Source organism: Pelophylax lessonae (assembly GCF_965119305.1).
Source record: "Pelophylax lessonae genome assembly, chromosome: 10".
Lineage (NCBI taxonomy): Eukaryota > Metazoa > Chordata > Amphibia > Anura > Ranidae > Pelophylax > Pelophylax lessonae.
The window spans coordinates 125830935-125852906 of record NC_138777.1 but is presented as its reverse complement, the minus strand read 5'-3'; the positions used below and the strand labels follow the sequence as shown (position 1 = coordinate 125852906).

At 45.3% G+C, this 21972-nt stretch overlaps 1 protein-coding gene across 1 annotated transcript in view; it reads left to right on the top strand.

The window, feature by feature from the left end:
• Positions 1-20837, top strand: part of NUTF2 (nuclear transport factor 2) — a 140313-nt gene extending 119476 nt beyond the window's left edge. The window contains exon 5 of the mRNA XM_082270665.1: positions 20661-20837. Within this exon, the coding sequence (XP_082126791.1) occupies positions 20661-20774 (114 nt within the window). The 3' untranslated portion in view covers positions 20775-20837. The remainder of the gene's footprint in view (positions 1-20660) is intronic.
• Positions 20838-21972: the final 1135 nt, after the last annotated feature.

Genomic DNA, 21972 nt, shown 5'->3' with positions numbered 1-21972 from the left:
GATCCACCTGTGCAAAATAACAGATTGTTTTCCTTTTTATCAGGATTTTATGCCTGTGGAAAATGTGTGGTATGCCACACGGCCAAATCTAACCTTAAACGAAGGAAGGAATTTACAGCTAATGCCACAGGAAAGCAATATACCATAAAAGATCTGATTACATGCTCCACCACAGGTGTGGTTTACATGCTTGAATGCGACTGCGGATTGCAGTACATAGGTAGGACATCTAGAGCCCTACAAACTCGGATAGCAGAGCATGTTAGGAGCATCAAAAAAGGAAAAACCCCTCATCATGTAACCCAACACTTCAAAAAATATCACAATAAAGACCCACGAGGCCTAAAAGTTTGGGGAATGGAAAGGGTTAATAAGCATTGGAGAGGAGGGAATTTTATACGGCAGCTCAGCAAACGTGAATCCTTTTGGATTTATGAGACCAAAGTAGGGGTCCCCCGTGGGCTGAATGTCGATTTCGACTTAAATTACATAGTTACATATTTACATAGTTAGTGAGGTTGAAAAAAGACATCAGTCCATCCAGTTCAACCTATGAGGTGTGTGTGTGTTTGCTTTTAACCGTACATTGTATACCCCTGTATGTTGTGGCTTTAAGGTGTCCATCTAATAGTTTTTTGAAACTATCAATGCTCCCTGCTGATACGACTGCTTGTGGAAGAGAATTCCACATCCTTACCGCTCTTACAGTGAAGAACCCCTTACGCACTTTAAGGTTAAATCACCTTTCCTCAAGTTTTAGTGAGTGGCCACGTGTCTTATTGTATCTCCTCTCTCTGAATAGTTTGTTCCTTATGCTCGGGTCGCCAGTACAGTATTTGTACATTGATATCATATCCCCCCTCAATCGTCTCTTCTCCAGAGAGAATAGGTTCAGTGCTTGTATTCTTTCCTCATAGCTGATGTCCTCCATTCCCCTAATTATTTTTGTTGCCCTTCTCTGGACTTTCTCCAGTTCCAGCACATCCTTCCTGAGGACTGGTGCCCAGAACTGGACAGCATACTCCAGATGTGGCCGGACCAGAGTCTTGTAGAGTGGGAGAATAATCTCTTTATTTCTGGAGTGAATCCCCTTTTTTTATACAACCCAGTATTCTGTTGGCTTTGCTTGCGGCGGCTTGGCATTGCATGCCACTGCCAAGCCTGTTTACCAGTACCCCCAAGTCCTTTTCCATCCTAGACTCACCCAGAGGTTCCCCCCCTAGTGAGTAGCTTGCTTTCTGGTTTCTGGCCCCCAAGTGCATTACTTTACATTTTTCAACATTAAATCTCATCTGCCATGTAGTTGCCCACCCCGTTATTTTGTTCAGGTCCGCTTGCAAGGTTTCCACATCCTGCATAGAAGATATTGGCAAGCCTAATTTAGTATCATCTGCAAATACTGAGATTGTACTAGATATCCCCTCCTCTAGATCATTTATGAATAAATTAAACAGGATTGGTCCCAGGACAGAACCCTGGGGGACCCCACTTTCCACACCTGCCCAATCTGAGTACTCCCCATTAATCACCACCCACTGTACTCTCCCCTGGAGCCAGTTCTCTATCCAGGTACTCACCTTATGGTCCATACCTACCTTCCTTAGTTTGTACAGTAAGCGTTTGTGGGGAACGGTGTCAAAGGCCTTTGCAAAGTCCAGATACACCACATCCACAGGCTTACCTTTATCTAGGTGGCAGCTCACTTCATCGTAGAAGGTTAATAGATTGGTTTGGCACGAACGATTTTTCATGAATCCATGCTGATTACTACTTATAATACCGTTTTCATTACTAAAGTCTTGTATGTGGTCCCTTAACATCCCCTCCAAAATTTTGCAGACTACTGATGTTAGGCTGACCGGCCTATAGTTACCCGGGATATATCTCGGCCCCTTTTTACATATTGGTACCACGTTAGCTTTTTTACAATCAGCTGGCACCATACCCGTCTGTAAACTATCCTTAAAGAATAATGGTCTGGCAATCACCTGGCTGAGCTCATTAAGAACCCTCGGGTGCAAGCCATCCGGTCCCGGGGATTTATTTATGTTAAGTTTCTCTAGTTTAGCTCTAAGTCTATCCTCTGTTAGCCATGGCAGCACTTCCTGAGGTGTATTATTTAGTTCGGCCTTACAAGCAAGGTTCGTGTAGCCCCCCGATTCCTTTGTGAAGACTGAAGAAAATAATTTAGTTAACACTTCCGCCTTTTCTCTGTCCTCTGTGGCCATTTTTCCTTTATCATCTTTTATGGGTCCAATGTGCTCTGGCCTCGCTTTCCTACTGTTTATATACTTAAAGAACTTCTTGGGGTTCTTTTTACTCTCCTCTGCTATATGTCTCTCGTGTTCTATTTTAGCCGCCCTGATTTCGTCTTTACATTTCTTATTACACTCTTTGTAGTGCTTAAATGCTGCCAATGACCCCTCAGTCTTGTATTTTTTGAAGGCCTTTTCTTTAGCTCTAATATACATTTTTATGTTGGAGTTTAGCCACCCAGGGTCTAGTTTTGCTCTTTTAAATTTATTTCCCTGTGGAATGCACTGGCCCACCCCCTTAAGTATGCTCTTGAAGCACTCCCATTTTTCCTCCGTGTTCTTTGATCCCAGGGTTCTATCCCATTTTTGATATTTTCTAGCAGCGAGCGCAGTTTAGGGAAATTGGCTCTTTTGAAATTCAGTGTCCTTATATTACCCTTGTGTTTCCTATTACTGTAATTAATACTGAAACCAATTGACCTATGGTCACTGTTCCCTAAGTTGTCCCGTATTTCTATATCCGTGAGCAGGTCTGTATTGTTGGTAATCAGTAGGTCAAGTACCGCATTGTTTCTTGTCGGTGCATTCACCATCTGACCCATGAAATTGTCCTGCAAAACATTTAACATTTAATAAAAATTGTTTTATTTCTGATCGCTAGGTGTGTTTTTTTAGTGTTTTTAATGTTTTTAGATTTTTTAGGTCTTTTATTCGGCTTTGATTGTATTTATATCTGATGTGGTTTTTATTTTATTTTTGTAATCCAGATGACAGCGGGACGTCAAAAGCTCCGGTTTTATATATGATGGATTTTAGCTTTAATATATGGTGTATTTTAGCTTTAATATATGATGTACTTGAGTTCCATTCATATAAGGTACTTATAGGAGCAAAGATGAATGTTTTTTTCAGATTCACTTCATGGTAAAAATCCATTCCAGTCCTCATACACAGACAGTGTCTGTGTCAGCATTTTTCCTGTTAAAAATATGTATAGCCTGAGGATTATTGCTATATGCGAAGTCCAGGCTCTCATATTGATGGGTTATTTGCCTTTGTTTATATGAGAATTTTCCATTATTATGCATTAGTGATTGGTTTTTCTAAAAAAGATTCTGGCATCGGCCCGTTTACTTCCGCTCTATAGTAGATTGCGGTGTTTACGTTGCCGTGGATATCCGGATAAGCCAAGTTCCTGATCCGGGTTGTCAATCATGGCATCGGTCCGCCCACTTCCGCTCTGCAGTGGAATACGGTGTCCCTGTAACCATGACTATCGCGATCAGCCAATGAGTAGATACGGACCGCTCGGCCAATCAGCGGGCAGTTCGGCTGTTATAAGGGGTGACGTCCCGCACATCCTTCAATACCGCTGAAGAAGTCTCCGCCCATTGGGGGACGACGCGTACGGGGGGAAGGTGGAGCTACTGACGTCACCCGCTGCCATCTCGAGTCTGGCGAGGTCCGTGCAGGACTCTCCGGGACAAGATCGCTGTTACCATATCCGCCTGTTTTTATCAACTAAAAAGTAAGAGGCTGTCTTTTATATGCATGTCTTCAAATAAAGCGATCAGTATTACACTATGGGTTTGCCCGGTTTTGTTTCCCATAACATGTGAATGAGCGGAGCTGCCAAGTGTTAGCTGATCCAGGAAGTGCATATTGATTTGGAGCGTTTTTTGATTCGGGCTTACCCATTGTGACCCTATAAGTGGAAGTTTGATTCAGGATTGCCTTATGCGAGAGGAGATTTATGCTTGATTCAAGTGGCTCAAAGGTGAGAGGCCAATCTAGAAGGTGGTGGTTGTCAGTGCACTAAGAGCACCAACATTCCTATTGTAGGACCCCTTTTCTCACCTTTACCTCACGGGCATTGCATGGACTTATCTTTCAAATTTCATCATGTTAATGTATAGTATATTTTTTATGTGTATTTGAGCATTAGCGCTGCACTATTTTATCAAGTTCAAAATAGAAAAAGGGTGTTTGTCCCTAGGTAGATATTAGGATTAAAGCACGTCAGTTTAGAAGATATGGTGTGAAGGGTATTCATATTTATAAATACTGGTTTAGATATACCTAGATGGAGTGAATCAATCCATATTTTGGTTCTCTCCTCTAAGTTGAGAGGTGCATCTGGGTACCAGAGAAATGGCATATATGTTACATATAGTGAGGGGATAAAGGGTAAAAGAGTAGAGGTTGGGAAATTGTGGGGTAAGTCCAGCTGGTAAACTACCTGGTGATGTTTGAGATGTTAAATATTCAGGGATCGGTTGCCCTGTAAGGTCCCTGAAATGACATATTTCCTGTTAGGGCCAACCAGTAGTAATGTTGGTAAAGATGGCTTGCAGGGGGGTTCCAGATAGTTACCTTGTGTATGGCAGGTCGTGTGTGCAGTCATGGCGGCGGATGCTGTGTCTGGCATCCGCCGCTGTTTAAATGTCCGTGAAGGACGCCGGAGCATGCGCAGTGCGGACTGCGAGCATGCTCTGGCGTCATCTGTGCAACCAATGGCATCCTCCGCCGATGGAACGCAGGACACGCCCCCGGATGCGGAAGTGCGGCCTGCATTCCAACGGCACCGACGCAGTGATTGGTCCCAGTGCTGCGGGCGGGGCCGATGGGTTCGGCCGTCATCCGCAGGAGGGGCCAACGTTCGGGGGGGGGGGGGAGCCGCATCAGAGTTGCGTCTCCCCCGGGTGCGCCGGGTGGGGCCACAAGGAGAAGAGCAGCCCCAGGGGATGGAGAAAAGGAAGGGGGTGGGGCGGCCTCCACACATGGGAATTCCTTGCTGAGAAGAGAAACGGTGTATAGAAAGATGAATAGGGGATAGGTAGAACGTTGGCTAGGATGGGACAGTTTATAAAAATTGCTATGATTTGTTTGAGACAGTATCCATAATTCAGACATGGTATATTAGTCCATATAAAATAAGACATGGCATTGCTCAAAAAATAAACATTATATCCGTAAATATAAGAAACATATGTTTAAGAGAGCTTGCTAGTGGTTAAGGAATAGTGAAGCCGTCTGGCCCCGGGGCCTTGCCCGCTGGGAAACCGGCCACGGCCGTAGCCAGCTCCTCAACAGAGATCGGCTCCGACAGAGCCTCAATCTCCTACTCCGAGAGGAAAGGTAGGTTGGCTGTCTCAAGGTAATCCGCGATAAGTCTGGATTTGTCCTGCGGGACCTTATCTGGGGAGGGAGGGTGAAGATTATACAGCGATGTGTAGAAGTCTTTGAAAGTGTTCGCCATTTCGGGGGAAGAGTAAATTTTTGCTCCCGTCGAAGTAGACAAGGCTGGGATGTAAGACCTATTCTGTCGCACACGGATAGCGTTCGCTAGGGATCTACTACATTTTCTCCGTATTCATAGAATGACCTGCGCATCCACATTAATTTACTCTTGGCCTGAAATGAAGAGTGATCCCTGATCTGTTCTCTGGTCCGTACTAGGTCTGCTTCTGTGGTGTGGTCAGGAAGGGATTTGTGGCGGCACTCAAGATCATATAGTCTTTTTAGGAGATTTGCTAAGATTTCACCTTTCGATTTTTTGAGTCTGTGGCCATGTTTAATAAGAACTCCCCTGATTACGCATTTATGGGCTGCCCAGAGGAATAAAGGGCTAGAGGCCGTGTCTTGGTGTCGAAAAAGAGGGTTAGCTCCTTAAGCATATCTGCCCTCGTCTCTGGATCTTGTAAAAGGGTTTCGTTCAGGCGCCAGGAAGAGAGCCTGGTCATGGGATGTTTAAGGGTCACGCTCAAAGCGATCAGGGCATGACCTGAGAGGGCTATATGTCCAATGTGAGCCTCTTGAGACCAATGAAATGGTATTGTGGTGGACCAGAAAGAAATCAATTCTGGTATATGAGCCGTGTGGGGCAGAGAAGGAGGTGTATTCTCTGTCCTGCGGTAATATGTGTAAGATATGCCAGATGCAGGGCCAGATTAACGTAGGGGCTATTGGAGCTGCAGCTCCAGGCCCCTACCTTTTTTTATATAGGCCCCGGGTTGGGCATATTCACTGTTACCGCTCTTCTGTCACTTATAAACACAGAAGTCTGGCTTCTATGCTCGCTTCCCCAGGCAGCACCCTCAGAACCTCCCCACACAGCGCGAAGGCCGGACAAGGAGGGACAGTTGCCGATGCATGGATGTGTTTATGGGCTTCAGAGACAGCATCCCATGTTGAATTAGGCATGCATGGCTGCACCCTTCCTCCTCTGGGTGCATGCCAAGGCACGGCCCTTAAGGCCCTTCAAAATCCTCAGCACCAAGCCCATGATGCTCTTAATCCGGCCCTGGCCAGATGTCCACTAGCTGATGGGCGTGGAGGAGATCCCTAAGTCTAGAGCGGGTGCTTTCAGGGAGGTTCGTTAAGCCTGACGTGGAGTCCTTGCTAGGATGAAGGGTAAGATTAAAATCAACTCCTATAATTAGTATGCCCTCAGTAAAGGAGTCCACTGCCTGTAAACAGGACTCCAGTGTCATCAGCATGTTCGTGTTAGGGAGGTAGACGTTTACCAGAGTGAATGTTTGGTCATGTATTTTGCCTTTGAGGAGAATGTGTCTGCCCTCCCGATCCTTACAGAGATCAAGGAGCTGCCAGGGGAGATTGTTGGACACAAGAATACGAACTCCTTTGGATTTAGAGGAAGACTCACTGTGATATGCTATGGGAAAGTGCTTGTCCTGTAGTCTTGGAATTTTATCTGCACGGAAATGTGTCTCCTGCAGGAACGCCAGTTGGGGCCGTTTCCTCCAAAGGTCCACAAGACAACTAGATCTCTTTTCAGGGGTGTTGAGCCCCTTGGCGTTCCAAGAAACAATTTTAAGGACCGTCAGTAGGGGTTGAGGACAGAGCAGACCCCCCCCCCCCCCCCCCCACCTAGGAGAGAGGGGAAGGGTGGAAGGGAAGAGAGAAAAAAAAAAGGGGGGGTGGGTATAGGTAAATGTAGAAAGAACAAGAAAGGGAAAAGTGTAGGAAGGGAGGAGAAAGAAGAGGATAAGTTGGGAAAGAAAAAATAAAAATTATGAGGGAAAGAGAAAAGGTTGGCAACACTGAACTCCAGTCGGAGGGTGACTGCCGTTAAGGGGGGAGAAGTGGGGCACAACCAGGGGAGGAGCCCCCGGCCGGGGTTGGCAGCCCGCAACTCAGTGGGTTGAATCACCATCTCCTATTGGCTCGCAATGGGGGACTCAGAGATGGTTAGATAGTGGGAAGACCCAAGCCAAGAGAGACCAGGAGGAGAAGAAGCAGTAGGGGGTATACAATGGTAAAACATTGGCATTCAGATACATTACCTAATACTGAAACGACAATTCTGTTCCAAACAGGTAAACTGAGACCAATTCGGTCTCTAGCTTGGGGCTGTGACCTGGCGCTCCAACGACCATGTAAGCGCAGTCTGGCAGAGACCGAGCGACCCGCCAGGACGGATCAGTGAGAATCTCGAAGCCTCTCAGCTCTAAGAAAGGTCGGGGCAAGCCACTGTGGGTGATACCCATTGCAATGCAACACGCCAGGTCAGAGCCCCCTAGATGCTAACATTAAACCAAACAGCTAGTGAACTCATAAAGTAAACAGATCCAGAGGTAAAAGCTAAAAAAAAAAAAAAAAGACTGATTAAACATGTTACTATTGCCAGTTAGCGTTGATCGTACGCACTCAGCCTATTCGATCAACCCGAAGGCCCAGGCGGTGAGCAATCATGCAGACTCAACCGCGTAATGGTGGCAGGGAAGTAGCAGAGTTTGGGCCGAAGGTCATCATAGGCAAATCGGAAGGTGCCCATGCAGCAGCAGTGCGGGAGAAGGTAAGCCATTGTTCCACTTAACCAGATTGAATGCGGTCAGACAGTTCTCAAGACAGTGAGGTAGGAGCCACAATGTCCAGTAAGCAGCCTGCATCGATGGGTAGACAGTCTGTAACAACAAGTGTATGGAAGGGTACAAACCGCAAACCAGTCCAAAACAGCAACAGAAATACTGGGACGATCTGGCGTCTAGTGTTCTTAACTTCACTATCCTGGAGAAAGATGCAATCCTGTTGGTTACGACGATTCCTGCGGGACCTTGGTGGACTACTGGGAGCAGAGGCATCTTGATTGAATGCCATTGGTAGCGTAAATTCCAACCAGTTGGGTACAGTCACTGGCGACATCTCAAGCGCAGTAAAAAAACTCCAGGAGCTTGTCAGGGTGTCTCAGGGTAGGAGCGATTTATTCTTTCGGGCGATAAGATGGAAGGGGTGACCCCATTTGTAAGTGATACCCTGCTCTCCCAACTTCACCAGTAGGGGCTTAAGACATCGGCGCATCTGTAGAGCTCTCCGGGAGACATCGGGCAACAGTTGGATCTGGGCTCCATCAAATTCAATGGGACCCTTGCGCCATGCTTGTTATATGCTTTTCTTTAGGGAGTAATTGTGGAGACAGCAAAGAGTATCCCTGGGTCTATCGTCCGTGTCAGCTCTTGGGCCCAGGGTCCTGTGAACCCTGTCTATTTCAACAGAGGTGTCTGCTGCTCGATCTAGATAGATGTTGAATATAGCAGAGACTGTGGCTTTTAGGTCCCCCTGCCGAGTAGCTTCCGGGAGGCCTCCAATTCTGATGTTGCGCCTGCGGTTTCTGTTTTCAAGGTCATCCAGGAGCAGCATTAGGTGAGTAACTTTGTCAGCGGTGTCCGTTTGTGTTGTCTGCAAACTAGTAACGGAGTGTTGGATCTCAGCAGCATTGGCCTCAATGGTAGTAACTCTTTTAGTAATGTCCTGCTTAAGCCCTGTCAGTTCCCCCCTGAGAGCTGTTTCAACTCTGTTTGCAAGTGAGTCAGTCATCTCTAGTGGGCAGTTTCTGCAGGAATGCCCAGATACGCTGGTCAGTTAGTGAGCCCTGCATGTTACCCTGTGAGGGGGTCAAGGGAGGGTGGGTACTCACTGCAGGAGTATACTGCAGGCTGCTTCCATCCATGCTGATCTGTTGGTGTGCAGAGCTTTCCATCCAGGAAGCAGGTGGCTGGTATGCAGGGAGACACCGTTCAATCCCCTCGGGCTGTTTGGCAGAGAGGACGTCTGAGAGCACGGCAAGCAGGGAGACAGATCGCTGGGCGGTGAAACCGGCGGCATGTCATCAGGAGAGCCGTCCACCTCTCTTCTTGCTGCCATGTGTCAGCTCTCCCCTTACTGTAGCCAGCGCCATCTTGCTGGGGTCAGGCGTGGAGGCCGGCGGCTGCCTCAGGAGCAGAAAAAGATCCATCCGGACTCACTGGTGTCTGTGCGCTGGTCACGGAGGGTGCCCTTCACCGGAGGGGGAGGAGGAAAGGAGAAATATGGGGCAAACTGGAAGATATATAGCCGTTTAGAGTGCCTTCGGCCGGGAGCTCCAAGTGGAACGATCCTCACGCTGGCATGCCAATAACACGCCCAGGCGGTGTTTTTTAAAAGCCTTTTAGCTACGCATTCTTTGATTCAAACTTTTTTCCAGGGAGTTCGTCATGTGGCTCCTCCAATACGGTCCCTGTTACCTCCGTGGGATCTTAACTTGGTACTGTCTGTTCTTCAAAAACTTCCCTTTGAAAACTTAGGGAGATTACTCTGCTTACACTGTCACAGAAGGTAGCCTTTTTGTAGTGATTACCTCTGCACACAGAGTGTCTGAATTGGCGGTGCTTTCCTACCGTTCTCCTTCTCTGGTGGTTCACAGAGATTAAGTTCTACTTCGACCTAATCAGTCGTTTCTTCCTAGTTAGTTTCTGATTTCCATTGAATTGAAGACCTTGTGCTGCCTTCACTCTGTCCTAAGCCCAAGCATTCCAAGGAAAATGCCTTGTGTTCTTTGGATGTGGTTTGGGCAATTAGGGTTTGCTTGGCGGTTCTTTCAGGAAATCACTCTCCTTTTGTCCTCAAGGAAGGACCCCGGAAGGGATTGGCTGCGTCTGCTGCGACCATATCCAGATGGATCAGGCAGATGGTGGTACAGGCGTGTTCACTGAAGGGTCAGGTTCCACCTTTCCCTGTGAAGGCGCATTCTGCTAGGGTGCTGAGTGCCTCTTGGGCCTTTCGCAATCAGGCATCAGTAATTCAAGTTTGCAAGGTAACACCTTGGTCGTCTGCACATGTTCACTAAATTACTAAAGTAGATGTGTTGGCATCCTCAGATGCTTCTTTTGGCTGTAAGGTTTTGCAGGCTGCCATTTAAAAGAGCATTTTTTTCTCTTTGAGGGTGTATGTTGCTAGATGTGCTCCAGTTATTCCTGGTTGAGCTCCATTTTACCTGGTTGGTTAAGTTTAGCCTTTGGGGAATTGCATTCTTTCTCTGCGTTGTTTTCCAACCCCTCATGCAAATACTGCTTTGGGACGTCTCAATGGTTAAGAAGAATGTGGAGAAAACTATTTTTTGACTTACTGTAGAATCCTTTTCTCTGAAGTTCATTGACAGACGCAGCACCCGACCCTCTATTTCTGAGCGGGTTGTTTTTTTTTTCTTTATTCGGACACTGCTTGCAACAAAACTGAATCTTATAGCGGAGTGAGTGGGTGTATGCCTTCAGGGACTGCCCTATAGAGGCGTGGTAACGTTTTTTTACCCCTTTCTAGTGTCCTACTCCTGTAGGGGGCAGTTTAACTCAATAGTTAAGAAAATGGAGCTGCGTCTGTCCATGAACTTCAGGAAAAGAATTTTAAGGTAAGTCAAAAATCCAGTTTCTCTATCGTCCATCGACAGACGCAGCCTCATCTTCATCAGCTGAATGGATTATGCTGCCCTCTGCAGGAGTAGTCTAGGCAATAAAAAATGTACATGTACACGCCCACGGGGCTGTCTCCCGCAGACATAACCCACCCACACTAAGCTCAGAAAAACAGTTTGTTTCTGCCTTGAGAAGGAGTAGGACCTCGGTTTCCTGCTGTGACTCCGGTCTGTTTTTTTTTTTTTTTTTTCTTTTCAGAATATTTTATTTTATTTCTCTTTACTCACTTGCTAGCTAGTCAGGGGAATTCTCCTGGTGATTTACAAGCAATGCTGGCTGGGGCTTCACACTGGATAATCTAGATACTTAGGGTCCCCCCAGCCTAGCCTACGAGCTTGAGCAGGTCATAGTTTTGCACTAGGCCTCGCTACGACGTTGCCCTTTTCCCGATGGGGACCAGCCTGCGAGCTGATGCCTTGCTGGGATGCAACGACCTGGAAAGCCCTCAGTCGCAGCGTACCCCTTGGCTGGCAGCATCCAAACTTCAGGTAGGAGGAGGTCTGCCCAGAGCGGAGCCCACCGGTCCATAGTATGGTGAGTAAATGTGACCCCCCCCCCCTTGCCCCTAGTGGACTTGGGGGGAATGTGGGCCCTCTCCTGGGGATGATAGGACCTGTACCTCCTAAAAGATCCCCCCTGGCCTGCCCGGTACCCGGCTCTTTGTGCCTGTCTCCCTAGGTGAGTGACTGGGGGCGCCTGGCACCCTAAGGGGGTAGCATCGTACCTTGTGGATTGCTGGGTCTTGTTGTGGATCCTGGCAGCATGGCTCGCTGCGGGCGCTGCCATCTTAAGTGTGGGCCATGTACAGATTTTTCCCATTGACTTGTATGGGGCAGCCATTTTTCCTCAGCTCCCTATTGTAATGTATTGGCAACCATTTTTGTGTAGTCCTCTGTACTGCACTAAGCAGCGTGACCTTTTACAGTCCAGATCGTAGTCGCTTGCTGCAGTTTAGGCAGCTCTGGAAAGCCTGGCAACCAAAAATTGATTTTGTCATGAAAAATTGTTTATTTTAGTGTGGGAAACTTTAAAATTGGCTGATAAGCCCACGCCGGCAGAGACGCAGGTGGCTTTTGGCTCCTGCAAGACTCAAAAGTCTGGCAAGGTTTTCTCTTATGCCAACACCTTTTGTGATATTGTAAATGATCAATGGAAACGCGTTAAGCACGTGCTAGTGGTGCCAAAACTCTTTAAACGCTGGTATCCTTTTGCTGATATGGTTTCCAACCGTTGGATGGTGCCACCTAATTTGGACCACCCTGTTTCCAGGTCGACTAAATCTACTATTGTGCCTGTGGAAGATTCCTTGGTTTTTACGGATCAGTTGGATAGGCGGGTTGAATCCCTTTCCCGCCATCTTCATGTGTTGGTGGGTTCCATTTTGAAACCGGTCTTTGTGTCTGTTTTGGTTTCACACAGTGTTACAGAATGGATTAGGGCCCTGAAATAGTTCCTCTAGGGGTTTGCAAGCTGGTTTGTTCCTGGTACAAGATCGAAAGTGTTTTTTTTTTTTTTCTTTAGTCAAATCTTCATCTGTTTTCGGAGTATTTGAAGGATCTTCGGGAAGCTGTGCTGGATCTCCTGGCTCCAGGGGTGATCGTGGCGGTTCCGCCGCAGTAGTTGCAGGGGGCAATTCGGTTTCTGTTAGCAAACAATCTGGCCTCTCTGCGGGATTTGCATGCGGTCTTTACGTCTATCAACCTTCAAGGCGGTTCATTTTGCGCAGTTCCACACAAGACCTTTACAAAGGGAGATTATTGTCAAATGGAACAAGAATCCAAAGTCCTTGGACAATATAATTGATGACAATATTGGTTGAGCCACCAAACAGTCTGCTTAGTTGTGGTGGCTCCAGTCACCAGCACTATGGCAGGGCAAGTCTTTTCTGCCATTGTTTTGGACGGTGGTGACCATGGACGCCAGCCTGTCAGGCTGGGGCGAGGTGCTGGGAAATCCCTGTGCCCAGGGAACCTGGACAGCAGAAGAGTTAAGACCTACCGATGTTTTGGAGCTCAGAGCAATAAAGCTTTCTGAGCCAATGGACGAGTTATCTATGGGATTGCTTAGTTTGGATTCAGTCAGACAATGCCACGGCTGTGGTTTACGTCAATCACCAGGGGGGCACCAAGAGTGTCTTGGTGGCCAGGGAGGTGGCCGAGATTCTGGCTTGGGCTGAAAAGTTTGTTTTGGCGCCCTCTGCTGTACACATCCCAGGTATAGAGAACTGGCAAGCGGATTACCTGAGTTGTCAGGTGTTGGATCAAAGGGAATGGTCCCTACACCAGAAGGTGTTTCATCTCCTGTGTGTCCGGTGGGGGAATCCCAAGGTCAATCCGTTTGCTTCTCGTCTTAACAGGAAGGTTCAGAGGGCTCTTTGAAGACTTACTGTCAGGGAGCATCTACTGTCTCAAGGGCTGATCTTCCATCCTGCTTTACGGTCACTGGCTTTAATGGCATGGCTGTTGAAAGCCAGTTGTTGAGAGAGAGAGAGAGAGAGAGAGAGAGAGAGAGGTCTTTCTGACTCTGGGATTCCTACACTATTGAAGGCCATGAAGTCGACTTCCAGGAAAATCTATCATCGTACGTGGAAATCGTATATTTCATGGTGTGAATCACTGAAGGTGCACACTTGCTTGTTTTCAGTAGCTAGCATTTTGGCCTTTCTGCAAAAAGGGGTTGAACAGCGGTTGGCTTTGGGCACTATCAAAGGTCCGGTGTCAGCTTTGGCTGTGAATTTTCAATGCCCGCTAGCTACGCATGCCTTAATTCGCATTTTCATCCAGGCAGTGCACCACATGGCTCTCCTGAGACACTCTGTTGCCTCCTTGGGATCTGAATTTATTTGGTTTTCGAAAGCCGTCTTCTTTCAAGCAGTTTCTCTGCTTTCATTGTCTTAGAAGGTTGCCTTTTTGGTGGCTATTACTTCTGCCCGCAGAGTGTCTTAATTGGCAGCGCTGTCCTGCCACTCACCTTATCACCATATTTGGTGGTCCACAAAGATAAGGTGGTACTCAGTCTTTTCTTAAGGTGGTTTCTGATTTTCATTTGAATGGAGACATTGTGCTGCCTTCACTTTGTACCAAGCATCCCAAGGAAATTTGCCTTGCATTCTTTGGACATGGTCCTGGCGATCAGGGTTTACCTGGCGGCCACTGAGTCTTTCCGAAATTCAGATGCTCTTTTTTTCCTAACCGAGGGACCTTGTAAAAGATTGGCTGCGTCTGCTACACCCATATCCAGATGGATCATGCAGACGGTGGTTCAGACTTATTCACTGAAGGGTCAGGTTCCTCCTTTCCTTGTGAAGGAGCATTCTACTAGGGCGATGAGTGCCTCTTGGGCTTTTCGCCATCAGGCGTCAGTGATGCAAGTTTGCAAGGCGGCAACCTGGTCGTCTGTGCATACGTTCACAAAATTCTACTAGGTAGATGTGTTGGCATCTTCAGATGCCTCTTTTGGCCACAAGGTTTTGCAGGCTGCTGTTTAAAAGCAAAACTTTTTGCTCTCCGAGTGCATATTTTTTCTAGCTGTGCTCCATTAGTTCCCGATTGAGCTCCGTGTTACCTGGTTGGTTAATTTTAGCCTTTGGGGAATTACGTTCTTTTTTGCTTTTTTCTATTTTTTTTCCAACCCCTCATGCATATACTTCTTTGAGATGTCCCAATGGTCTAAGAAGATACAGTGCCTTGCGAAAGTATTCGGCCCCCTTAAACTTTGCGACTTTTTGCATCATTTCAGGCTTCAAACCTAAAGATATAAAACTGTAATTTTTTGTGAAGAATCAACAAGTGGGACACAATCATGAAGTGGAACGAAATTTATTGGATATTTCAAACTTTAACAAATAAAAAACTGAAAAATTGGGCGTGCATAATTATTCAGCCCCTTTACTTTCAGTGCAGCAAACTCTCTCCAGAAGTTCAGTGAGTATCTCTGAATGATCCAATGTTGACCTAAATGACTAATGATGATAAATAGAATCCACCTGTGTGTAATCAAGTCTCCGTATAAATGCACCTGCACTGTGATAGTCTCAGAGGTCCGTTTAAAGCGCAGAGAGCATCATGAAGAACAAGGAACACACCAGGCAGGTCTGAGATACTGTTTGGATACAAAAAGATTTCCCAAGCTTTAAACATCCCAAGGAGCACTGTGCAAGCGATAATATTGAAATGGAAGGGAGTATCAGACCACTGCAAATCTATGAAGACCTGGCCGTCCCTCTAAACTTTCAGCTCATACAAGGAGAAGATCAGAGATGCAGCCAAGAGGCCCATGATCACTCTGGATGAACTGCAGAGATCTACAGCTGAGGTGGGAGACTCTGTCCATAGGACAACAATCAGTCGTATACTGCACAAATCTGGCCTTTATGGAAGAGTGGCAAGAAGAAAGCCATTTCCTAAAGATATCCATAAAAAGTGTAGTTTAAAGTTTGCCACAAGCCACCTGGGAGACAAAAGCAAACATGTGGAAGAAGGTGCTCTGGTCAGATGAAACCAAAATCGAACTTTTCGGCAACAATGCAAAGCGTTATGTTTGGCGTAAAAGCAACACAGCTCATCACCCTGAACACACCATCCCCACTGTCAAACATGGTGGTGGCAGCATCATGGTTTGGGCCTGCTTTTCTTCAGCAGGGACAGGGAAGTTTAAAATTGATGGGAAGATGGATGGAGCTAAATACAGGACCATTCTGGAAGAAAACCTGATGGAGTCTGCAAAAGACCTGAGACTGGGACGGAGATTTGTGTTCCAACAAGACAATGATCCAAAACATAAAGCAAAATCTACAATGGAATGGTTCACAAATAAACATATCCCGGTGTTAGAATGGCCAAGTCAAAGTCCAGACCTGAATCCAATCGAGAATCTGTGGAAAGAACTGAAAACTGCTGTTCTCAAACGCTCTCCATCCAACCTCACTGAGCTCGAGCTGTTTTTTCAAGGAGGAATGGGCAAAAATGTCAGTCTCTCGATGTGCAAAACTGATAGACATACCCCAAGCGACTTACAGCTGTAATCGCAGCAAAAGGTTGCGATACAAAGTATTAACTTAAGGGGGCTGAGTAATTTTGCACGCCCAATTTTTCAGTTTTTTATTTATTAAAAAAGTTTGAAATATCCAATAAATGTCCTTCCACTTCATGATGGTTGTGTCCCACTTGTTGATTCTTCACAAAACATTAGTTTTATATCTTTATGTTTGAAGCCTGAAATGGTATGTTTGAAGCCTGAAATGTGGCAAAAGGTCGCAAAGTTCAAGGGGGGCGAATACTTTCGCAAGGCACTGTATGGAGCTGCGTCTTGTCAATTAATGATAGAGAAAACAGGATTTTTGTACTTGGCTTAAAATCCTTTTCTCGAAAGTTCATTCACAGGCGCAGCACCCACTCCTCTACTTGTGAGTGAAATGGGGTTTTTAATGTCTTCTAAACACTGCTTGCAACAAAACTAAGGGCTGTACTAGAGTGTGGGGGAGTATGCCTACAGGGACAGCCTCAGGCGTGGTAAAGCTTTTTTCTGCCTAGTGTCCTTTTCCTGAGGGGAGGAGCATAACCCAATGGTCGAAGACAGTGGTTCTCAACTCCGGTCTTCAGGAGCCACTAACAGGCCAGCTTTTAAGTATTACCTTGGGGAGATGCAGACTAGAATACTGCAATCACTGATCAGTAAATGAGATCACCTGTGATGTAATTTAGTTAATCTTGCAACCTGGCCTGATGGTGGGTCCCGAGGACCGGAGTTGAGAACCACTGGCCTAAGAAGATATAGAGCTGCGTCTGTCAATGAACTTGAGAGAAAAGAAATTTACGATAAGTACAAAAATCCAGTTTACACAATGTGGAGGATTAAACCCTTAGGTTCCACAGTGAGTATAACAAGCATGCTTTACTGCATATACAGACTGATTTTACTGTTGGGGGTTTAGTAACACTACAACAGGAGACGGCAAAAAAAAAAAAACTGCCAAGCGTTCTAATCCTTCGCTAAACTAAAAAAAAAAGAAAAGTTTTGTCTTTAGTTACACTTTAACCTCCTCCCACCCTGCCACTACACATATACGGCTGGGTGGGAGCTTCCTCCTGAGTGGACATTCCTGAATGTCCTTCAGAAGGAGGGAGATAGTGCAGTCGCCTGCCCACGCAGCTGCTCGATCCCGGTGTGCCTGTGTCCCTTAGATATAGTGCAACACTGCTCAACAGGGGGGCTCTGTGATCGGCCCTCTTAATCATATGACTGCTGTGTCCAATCACAGCCAGCATGTAATGTAAACCCAGCTGTTGTAATGGCGATTGGCTCTGCTTTTCCTCACACAGAGCCTGTCAGTGAGGAGCAGGAGAGTGGATCTGTGCTGCCAGCTAGGGATCAGTGAGTTTACAGCACTTTAACCACTTCCCGCAAACAGACGTAGTTTTACGTCGGTACAGAAAGGTGGTTGTACTGGAGTGATGCCTGCAGCTAGAGGCGGCATCCAGGCACCATTTTTTAGAGCCGGCGGTCAGCTTTCAGGTGATAATGGCCGATGCGGCTCGGGAGCCGCTCAACCGTTACCCCAGCGAGTGGGAGGGGATGCTGCCTTCTGCTGGCTGGTTGGAGTCGCAATCAAAGCAGGATTAGGCTTTGATCGTGTCTCCGATGTAGTAACCCGGATGCGGCGTGATGACGTCACGTCCGGGTTACTCGGTGGCTGAAGGCGCGGAATTTAAAGTGTCAGTGTTAAAATGCTGATTTCGGCATTTTTTAATACATTGAAGTGCAGTGGAGGGGTCTGGGGACTTTTTGACCCCCGATCCCTCCATAAAGATTACCAGTCACTGCCTATTACTGTCACTAGAGATGTTTACATTGCTTGTGACAGCAGTAAAAGTGATCAGATATAAACTGTGCTAAAATGAAATAAAATAGGGAAACATTTTTTTTTAAAGGGCCCCGTCATCGTGAGCTCGCGCCTGCAAATAAAAGTGCTGTTTAAACCACACGTGAGGTATTGTCCCGATCACCATAGCGAGAGCAAAAATTCTAAAAAAAGAAAAGCTACTCTGTAACCTTAAACTGGTAACGGTTAAAATTTTTTAAATCGTCGCCTATGGAGATTTTTATTGACCGTAGTTTTTCGCCATTCTGCGGGTGTGCGCAATTTTAAACCATAACATGTTGGGTATCTATTTACTCGGCATAACATCTTTCACAATATACAAAAAAAATAAAAAATGGGCTATCTTAACTGTTTAGTTTTTTTAAATGCAGTGAAATTTATTTTTTTTTTTTAAAAAAAGGCTCTTAAAAGATGGCTGCGCAAATACCGTTTTATTCCCCAGAGTTTTTGCTGAAAGAAATATACGGTTTGGGGGTTCGAAGTAATTTTCTAGCTAAAAAAAACAGATTTTAACATGTCAGAAATGGGCTCGGTCCAGAAGTTAACTGCTTTTTACTCACTGAACACCCAGCTAGTGTCCCCAAAAACAGTGTCCCCAACACAGTAAAAACACCTGTCACATCTGTCCCAGTAAAATCTGTCCCAGTGAACATCTGCCACATCCCAGTGATAAACATCTGTCTCACATTTGTCCCAGGAATCGTCTGCGCACATCTGTCCACATGGCTAAAAAAATTATCCAGGGCCTTCAGCCTTCAAAAATGTGATAGGTACTCAGGGAATGAAATGTGTAGTTTATGCTCCTAGAACGCCCGACGGTGCTACTTGGATGTTGGGCCCTCTGTATGTGGCCAAGCTGTGGAAAAGTCTCACACATGATATCACTAAACTCAGAACAAGTAGCAGAATGTATTATGGGGTGTAAGTTTTGCTAAATACATGCTGTGTGTTAGAAAAATATCTTCTAAATTGACGACTTTGTGTAAAAAAAAAAAAAAAAATTTCTTTCCACATTTTCCAAGAAAAAAAATTACATGTTCAAAAGACTCATGGCTCGTAGAATATACATTGGGGAGTTTTCTGTCCAAAATTGGTTCTTTTTGTGGGTAACTCTACTGTCTAGTGCTCCAGGGCCTTCAAAAATGTGATGGGTACTCAGGAAATGAAATGTGTAATTTATGCTCCTATAATGCCTGACGGTGCTACTTTGATGTTGGGCCTTTGTTTGTGGCCAGGCTGTGGAAAAGTCTCACATCTATGGTATTGCGATACGCAGGAGGAGTAGCAGAATATATTTTGGGGAGTAATTACAAGTTTATCTATATCATGTGTAAGAAATAAATGCCGACTGCCCGCCGCAGTTTTACTGCGGCATGTTGACTTGGCTGCAGGAAACGACGTAGTTCTACGTCATTTGAGAGCATTGGGGGGGGGGCGTAAGCTGGTGGCACTAGGCAGCGGGGATGCCTGGGGCCAGCAGCCGTGATTGCCGCCGGGCACCCGCGATCGCTCCCTGCTGAGAGAAGGCAGTCAGCTGTTGTAAACACAGCTGACCGTTCTCTTTGAAATGATCACAGAGCGCCTGTGACCCTGCTATATAGGATCACACATCTCTATGATCATTTCACAAGCCCATCCCCCATACAGTTAGGCCCAAACTTAACACTTTGATCACCCCTAGGTTAACCCCTTCCTTGCCAATTAAAGTAGCAGTGCATATTTTTAGCACTGATTACTGTAGTAATGTCACTGGTCCCCCCCAAAAATGTCAGGGGTGCGATCTGTCAACCGCAGTGTCGCAGTCCCGTTAAAAATCGCAGATCGCCGCCATTACTAGTAAAAAAGACAAATCTTTCCCCTAGTTTGTACACAATAACTTTTGTGCAAACCGATCAAAATACGCTTATTGCGATATTTTTGGTAAAAAAAAAATGTAACAGAATACAAATTGACCTGAAAGGTTACATTTTGATGATTTTTTTGTGGGGGGGGGGGGGAGGAATGTTATTAAAACAATGAAAAACATTGTTTTTTTTTGTTTTTTATAACGCGAAAAATAAAAATCACAGAGGGGATCGAATACCACCAAAAGAGAGCTCTGTTTGTGGGGGAAAAAAAGGACATCAATCTTATTTCGGTCCAGTGTCGCAAAAAATGGCCTGGTAATTAAGAGGACAAATCCTTCTGGTCCAGAACTGGTTAATATGACCATTTGGGGGGGGGGGGGATTACCCTATTGTGGGCAAAAAATTGTAATTGAAATGAGGTAGTCAGTACATCAGGATTGAAAGATTTTCAGTGAGAAGTAGCTTAGTTTGTAGACCCTATAACTTTCACACAAATCTATTATCATACACTTTTATGTGGATTTTTTTTTCTTTTTCTAGCAGAATACATTTTGGCCTAAATGTATGACCAAATTTGATTTGATTGGATTGCTTTTAAAACCAAGTAGAAAATATTGTCTTTTTTTTTTTTTTTTTAAATTTATGATTTGTCAATTATCGCAAACAATAAAAAACCCAGTGATGAATAAATACCACCAAAAGAAAGCTCTATTTGTGTGAACAAAATTATTAGATTTTCATTTGGGTATAGTGTAGCATGACTGAGTAATTGTCATTCAAAGTGAGAGCACTGAAAAGAGGAGGAAGGGGATTGAAAGTGCCCAGTATTGAGGTGGTTAAAGTTGCCTGACGTAAGTTCCACTTTTACTGCAAGATAGTAAATACTATTTAAAAATGTACTGATTTTCTTTTTTTTTTTTTCTTTTTTTAGGCAGATGATGACCCTGTTATTGGATTTCATCAGATGTTTTTACTAAAGAATGTTCAAGATGTCTGGGTCTGTACAAACGACATGTTTCGGCTAGCCCTGCACAACTTTGGTTGAATTTTGAAAGCTCGAAGAGAGGAAAATAGAATTCATCTGCCCTTGTTTTTTTTTTGTTTTTTTTTAACAATGCTCCTAATCTACACAAAATGCAGAATGCGAAGTCCAAAATAATATATATATAAATATATATATATTTTACCAAATTTGTTGCCAAATAGTGGCTGATAGTGTCCCAGTTCAGTCTTTGGAATTTAAAAATCATTTTTGCCTTTCAACTTGGATTGCTCTTTATGTAACCCCGTTTAGTGATCAGCCATTGATCAGACATTGAAAATGAAATAAAGTGTTTTTCTGCTTTTCTGAAAAATGTTCATGTTGCCCTATTTTTTTTTTTTTTTGTTTAATTTAATTTCATAACTCCTAAAAGGTCATGGTTACATTCCTTTTAGCCTGTATTAATTGTAACATTGCTGTCTGTGATGACTGCTGCCAGGGACCAGTGAGTTCAGAATTCACCCATTGAATAACTAGAGCTCTGAACCCGAAAATGTATTGTATTGCAGGTTACCAGTAGTGTTGAGCGAACACGGACTGTATTATTCGTGTTCGTACCGAATAATTGGATTTTTTGTACCCGAACACGGACACGGACACTTTACTGTATGTTCGGGTAAAAATCCGTGTTCGGTCGTTTTATTTCCGGGTTTTGCATGCTTTGGCGCTCTTTTCATGGCGGGCTTTCAACAGCCAATCAACAATCGTTTAACTGGTGTGCCTTAAGCCATCCCAGCCATGCCTGCAAATGTCTCAGTAGCTGTGATTGGCCGTCTGAAGCATGTGACCAAGTCTTTATAAGTTCGAGGCAGCCGCAGCGGCGTCATTATGCTGCTTAGATTCAGGGACAGAGCACACATCAACGTGCTGGCTGCTGATTAGGGAAAGATAGGCAGGAAAAAACCATTTGTGTCCGGATAGAATTGAGGGACAGGTCGGAGTGTTTAGGCAGGGCGAGTTGTAGGCATTTTAGGGATAGAGTCTGCTGAATTATATAGGGTCAGTGTCTTCTACAAACTACAATCGATATTGCTGTGTGGGGGGTGGGGTCTGCACTCAATCCTGATCTACGATCTCTTCTCAATCCTGTTAGGGACAGAGTCTGCTGAATTTTAGGGAAACTGTGTTCTACAAACTACAATCGATATTGCTGTGTGGTGTGGGATTGGAGATAGGCAGGTGTCAGTGATCCACATCCATT